This window comes from Oryzias melastigma, linkage group LG20, assembly GCF_002922805.2.
Source record: "Oryzias melastigma strain HK-1 linkage group LG20, ASM292280v2, whole genome shotgun sequence".
Lineage (NCBI taxonomy): Eukaryota > Metazoa > Chordata > Actinopteri > Beloniformes > Adrianichthyidae > Oryzias > Oryzias melastigma.
The window spans coordinates 151,581-157,028 of record NC_050531.1 but is presented as its reverse complement, the minus strand read 5'-3'; the positions used below and the strand labels follow the sequence as shown (position 1 = coordinate 157,028).

The 5,448-nt window shown below is 45.2% G+C and overlaps 1 protein-coding gene across 3 annotated transcripts in view; it reads right to left on the bottom strand.

Moving 5' to 3' along the window:
- cnksr2a (connector enhancer of kinase suppressor of Ras 2a) overlaps window positions 1–5,448 on the bottom strand; it is a 61,818-nt gene that overhangs the window by 37,896 nt on the left and 18,474 nt on the right. For all 3 annotated transcript variants that reach the window (XM_024280108.2, XM_036217380.1, XM_024280107.2), the window contains exons 2-3: window positions 823–986; window positions 339–541 (exon numbers count right to left, since the gene is read on the bottom strand). In XM_024280108.2, coding sequence (XP_024135876.1) covers window positions 339–541; window positions 823–986 — 367 coding nt within the window. The remainder of the gene's footprint in view (window positions 1–338; window positions 542–822; window positions 987–5,448) is intronic.

Here is a 5,448-nt window from a genome sequence, read left to right as displayed (position 1 = left end):
GTGTCTGAGCGTGTGGGCGTCTGAGCGTGTGCGTCTGAGCGTGCGCCTCTGAGCGTGTGTGTCTGAGCGTGCGCCTCTGAGCGTGTGTGTCTGAGCGTGTGCGTCTGAGCGTGCGCCTCTGAACGTGTGCATGTGAGCGTGTGCGTGTGAGCGTGTGCGTCTGAGCGTGTGGTTTGTATTCACCAGAGCAATAGTAATCAGAATTTCCTGCCTTTGGAATCAATAACATTCTATGATTTCTATGTCAGTTTAATAAATGAATCTTAACACACGTGCTCGCTCAGCTCCAAACAACCTCTTCAGCTTTGACCTAAAACAACAGCTTTAAGGGAACTCACCTGTCCAGCCAGGCCAGGAGGCTTTTGGCAGCAGTGATGAGGTCCACCACAGACGTCAGCAGGTCATTGGGAAGCCGCCGAGAGGTTCTGCTCTCCGATTGGCTGCTCCGACGGCGCCCAGAGATGAAGTTCTGCAGGTTCTTGGCTGAGGCTCCGAGCTTATGAGCCAGAGTTCTGACGCTTTCTGTTTCCAGGCCGGAATTCTACATGCGGAGACGGACAAACGCAAAGGATCACCAGGAAGTTCTCAACATGAGCGCTGCTGTTGTCAGCTCTTTTATGCCTAAAGACTCTATAAATAAAAACAAAACTTCAAACACGATTTTCGCCTGACATGAACTTAGTTAAAGAAAATAAAGTCAATCCAATGAGCCAACAGGTATTTATTTATTTCTGTTAACAGTGATGGAATTCGCTCGCTGGCTGTCTGCAAACTCAGCCTAAAGAAGTTGTCACTCTTCAGAGCTTAGAACAGCTCACACACCAGAGCACACAGCAGGTCCACCGCCTCCAGAATCAGCTCCTGGTGTCCGATCCGAGACACTCCCAGCTCCTCCAGCTCAGCGTGGCTAATCCTCAGCAGCCGCTCGCCACACACGCCGCCACGCTTAAAGACGCTGACATACTGCTGCAGACAGTCGTCCAGACCTGAAAACACACGTGCACAGTAAAGGTGAGAGACAGAAACGCTTACATCTTCATTTAGGTAAAACTTTCCCTCAATGCTAATGGCTAAAAACTTATGCTAAAGTAGACATGGTATTTTCTATGATTACTATTTTTGTTCGGGTTTTCTACGTTTCTTGGTAAAAAAAAAAAAAAAAAAAGTACCTCCATTTGGTCTTTTTATCCGCTAAAAATGGGCTTCAAAAACACACCAGGTGTGGCAGACAGTCCACCTGCCTCACCACAATATACATGCCACCAGCAGAGGGCGCTGGTGAGCCCAGAAACTGTGTGTGACACCGCGGCTAAAAAATAGTAGATTTAGTGTTAGCAAAACAAGTGCAGCCGTCCAGTTACTCTTTAATGTTGTTTAGCATCAATTTGTAAATGGAGGATTTGGTTTTTAAACCCCTCCAGAGTTAGTTTAGACTTGGGCTGGGCTGTTCGGCTCCAGTACGACTCCAAGAGGACGCTGGAAGTCCCTGTACAGGTTCCCTGTTGATCTCCAGTGGAGGATTGCGCATGGATGTGTAGCCACAAACAGATACAAGGTTTGATCAACACAATCAGAACGCTGTGACTTCTGTGACCAGACTGAAACTCTGACACACTTGTTTGCACAGTGCAACCGCTTGGCTTCTCTTTTCAGCATTCTGACTGCATGGTGTCTCGGGTTGGGAGAGGTGTTTTCTCTCCCCCTCTTTGTGTACGGGCCTGTATTTCAAATGCAAAAAGAAAAAGAAATCAACTGTTGAACTTCTTGTTTGCTACGGCTAAAATTTCAATCTGGCTCACCAGACGTAATCAGGCAAATTCTGAGGGATGTGCTGATGTCCAACAGATGTTTTATGCTCTTTTAAGATCACGGTTACGTGTGGAATATGCTTATTTCAGAGTGACTGAAAGGCTGGAGGAATTCTCCCAAACCTGGGCTGTAGAGAAAGTTTTGTGTCATGTGACTGCTGATGGGGAACTCCTTTTCTCCTTTTGAACCTCAGAGTTCATGTCATCATTAATTATTTTCTTTTTTATCATGTGGGTTAATTTGTAAATATTAGAATGGTCCAATAAAGGGCATTTTAAAATCAAAATAGTTTAGACTCGTCTCTGGTAGAGATCTCCACGGAGACAGAGAGACTTTAACACTCAAGAAAGGAAGATTCTACAGACAGAACATTCATCTGCTTCTGCAGAAGGAGGAGCACAGACTTAATTCATGAGTAAAAGTAAGTCAATAAGAACAATTTGGGGGATTTTTTTTATGCTACAGTTTGTAAATAGAAGAAAAATGTTGAATTGAAATTTTAAAAACTTTATCTGTTGTCAGTCAAATGATGAATAAGCCACTCCTTAGGCAGTGTTACCAGATAGTGTCAGAACTTTTACTTTATTTCTTTATTTATTTATATGAATATTTATTTAATATCTCTAAACAATGGGGGGGGGGTCAGCCCCTTAATAAAGTTTGCACATCTGACTGATGAAGTCCGAATATATATGTTAAATATGTCTATGCCTAAAATGTAATATCAAAATATTGTATTGTAGTCTTTATATTCCATCCATCATCTTCAATTCATCCGGACCGGGTCGTGGAGGCAGCAGTCTAAGCAAAGATATACAGACTTCCCTCTCCCTGGTCACCTCCTCCAGCTTCTCTGGAGGGACCTTGAGGCGTCCCCAGCCCAGTCCAGAGATGTTAGTCTCTCCAGCATGTCCTGGCTCTTCCCTGGGGTCTCCGCCGAGTGGGATAGGATCGGAACACCTCTCCTGGGAGGCATCCAGGAGGCATTGCAATCAAATGTAAGATCCACCTCAACTGGATCCTCTGGATGTGGAGGAGCAGCGGCTCTACTCCGAGCTCTCTCCGGGTGACTGAGCTTCTCACTCTATCTCTAAGCCCCGGTCCCACTGGCTTTCACTACCATACCACTGGTGGAGCACTGAAGAAATGTCATTGGAGTACAGACGCTGTTAGCAGTGGACTGGCAGAGCAACGGCCGAGATGTGGCAGCGGAATAGACACGCATACACGCGGTACAAAATTTGGCTGCCATTACACCTGGAAAGAATTTTTGAACTGCACAAAAATTTAGACCGCGGGTGTCTGCGTGTGGTACCAGCGGTACCTCCTCACGTTGGCTGTGGAACAGCAGTGCAACAGCAGTTTCAGTGTGAGATCGGGCCGTGGAGCTGACGTCGGCACATGCACTTGGACGCTGAAATTCTGCGTTTGTGCACGGCTGTAGCACGCCCATTTCCCCGGCTAGTCTGCGTTTGTACCACTGCTAACAGCGTCTGTTTAGCGACTGAACGCGCCTGTGTGAACCCCTGTTGGTGTTATCCGTGGGAGGCACGGCAGTGGAATGGACTCCAGTGTCTGTATCACTGTTATTCCACAAACATGCATACAGTTAGCGCGTCGAAGTGCGTGTGACAGATTTTCAAAATTTTTTACCCGTGATATGGCCATCGAATCCCATGGGACCGGGCCTTTAGGGAGCGTCCGCCCATCCTCCGGAGTCGGGATCTCGTTCTTTCGGTCAGGACCCAGAGGTCATGAACATAGGTAAGTACTGGAACAAAGATCAACCGAAAGCTGCCGATCTGTCGAGTCTATCCCGTCTTCGCCTAACAGCATCCAGAACGAGCTCTGGTAATAAATATAATAAGAATATTGTAATAAATAATATAATACATCATATTTGTCATATAATAATATAATAGTAAATGATGATGATTTATTTTATGATGTGTCAACTATAATGCAGGTGAATTTTATTTTTAATATCTTTAGTAGATCTGATGATAATTAGGAAGCATAGATAAACTTAATCCAGTGCAGGTCCGAGGCAGGGTGCTACTGCCTAACTGCGTAGCCACAAGGGGGACCAGTTCTGGGTCTCCCAGAACTGGTCCCCCTTGAAGGTTGTGACAGGAAGGGCATCTGGTGTAAAACTCTCAAACGTGTGACGCAGTGAAAGCTGATGCTCTGTGTAGACCCCTGAAGGGAAATGTGAACAACCTTTATTTTTAGGTTTGGCAAGTATTTTAAATAGATTTAAAGGTAAAACTTGTCATATTTGTAGAAAAAGCCAGAACAAATGACTTTTTGTTTCACTTTGACAGTAAAATACAGAGCTTTTTCCCGCTCTTTAGTCCAGAACAACATGTAATAACGTTTTTTAACCCTCTTGTTTCTGTTGGAGTAAAGTGCGTTCTCGTACGACTACAGTCACAAACCTGAAACCGGAGATGTAATGGCGGGAAATCCAGCAACGGCACAACTCTGCTGGATTGTGTAACACCTCTGGGTTTGTGTGGGAGGGTCTCTCTAGATTCGTTGTGTGGGTGAGTGAGTGTGTTTATGTTTGTGCGTCCATGTTTGTCTCGCCGGGCCGGGTTTGCTGAGTCAAAGGAAAACAGAGGAAGACAGAGCGCCTGGCTGCAGCCTCCCGGATCTAGAAACACGGCCGTCTCCAGATTCTAACCTCCTTCCCAACAGAACCAGCATCGATCTCCAGGGTTCAGGCTGCAGCTGCATAACACACTCATCCATCACAACTACCAACAAAGCAGAGAGGAAACCAACAAAAAGAGGAAGGAACAACAGAATTCATGAGGCAGCTGCAAACTTCCTTTTTACCCAGAATTCCTGGTGTTTGCTTGTTTGTGCTCCTCCTCGTAAAGGCTGTTCCAGACGTCTAAGCGAACAAGATCTCACAGCTGAAGTTAGAAGGCCACAAGAAGAAAACAAACTATGTATTTTATCCGTTCAGATGAGAAACTATGACAGGGAAACGGAAGTGCTGTGATGTGGATCAGGAAAGAAAAGGTGTTCGGGTCGCTGAAGGTTCACGGTTCAGGACAGATCTACCACAGAATCTAAACAAAATAGGATACTTTTGTTTTTAAATTTCCATTCAGAATCCTAGGAATACATTTCATTATTTTGACTCAGTAAATATAAATGTTATAAAAGTTTTGCATAAATAAAAGTTAAACTCTGTTGGGAGTATTTTGCTCTCATTTCTACATCAGACATTCACATTTAAGTCCTACTCAGATCATCTTCTTATCTAAATTAAAATCCTCCCCAGTGGAAATGTTATTTATTTATGATGTTTTTAGACAAAATCTAAAATCTGTCATTTTCTAGGACATAGTTTCTGCAGAGGAGCAGGAGTTCATTCATCATTCATCTTCTTGTCCGCTTCTTCCGTTTCGGGGTTGCGGAGGTGCTGGAGCCTATCCCGGCTACTGAAGGGCGAAGGCGGGGTACACCCTGAACAGGTCTCCAGTCTGTCTCAGGGCCTCAATCACACACATCCACTCTCACATTCACACCTAGGGGCAACTTAGAGTCACCAATGAACCTATGAAGCATGTTTTTGGACGGTGGGAGGAAGCCGGAGTCCCCGGTGAAAACCCACGCATGCACGGG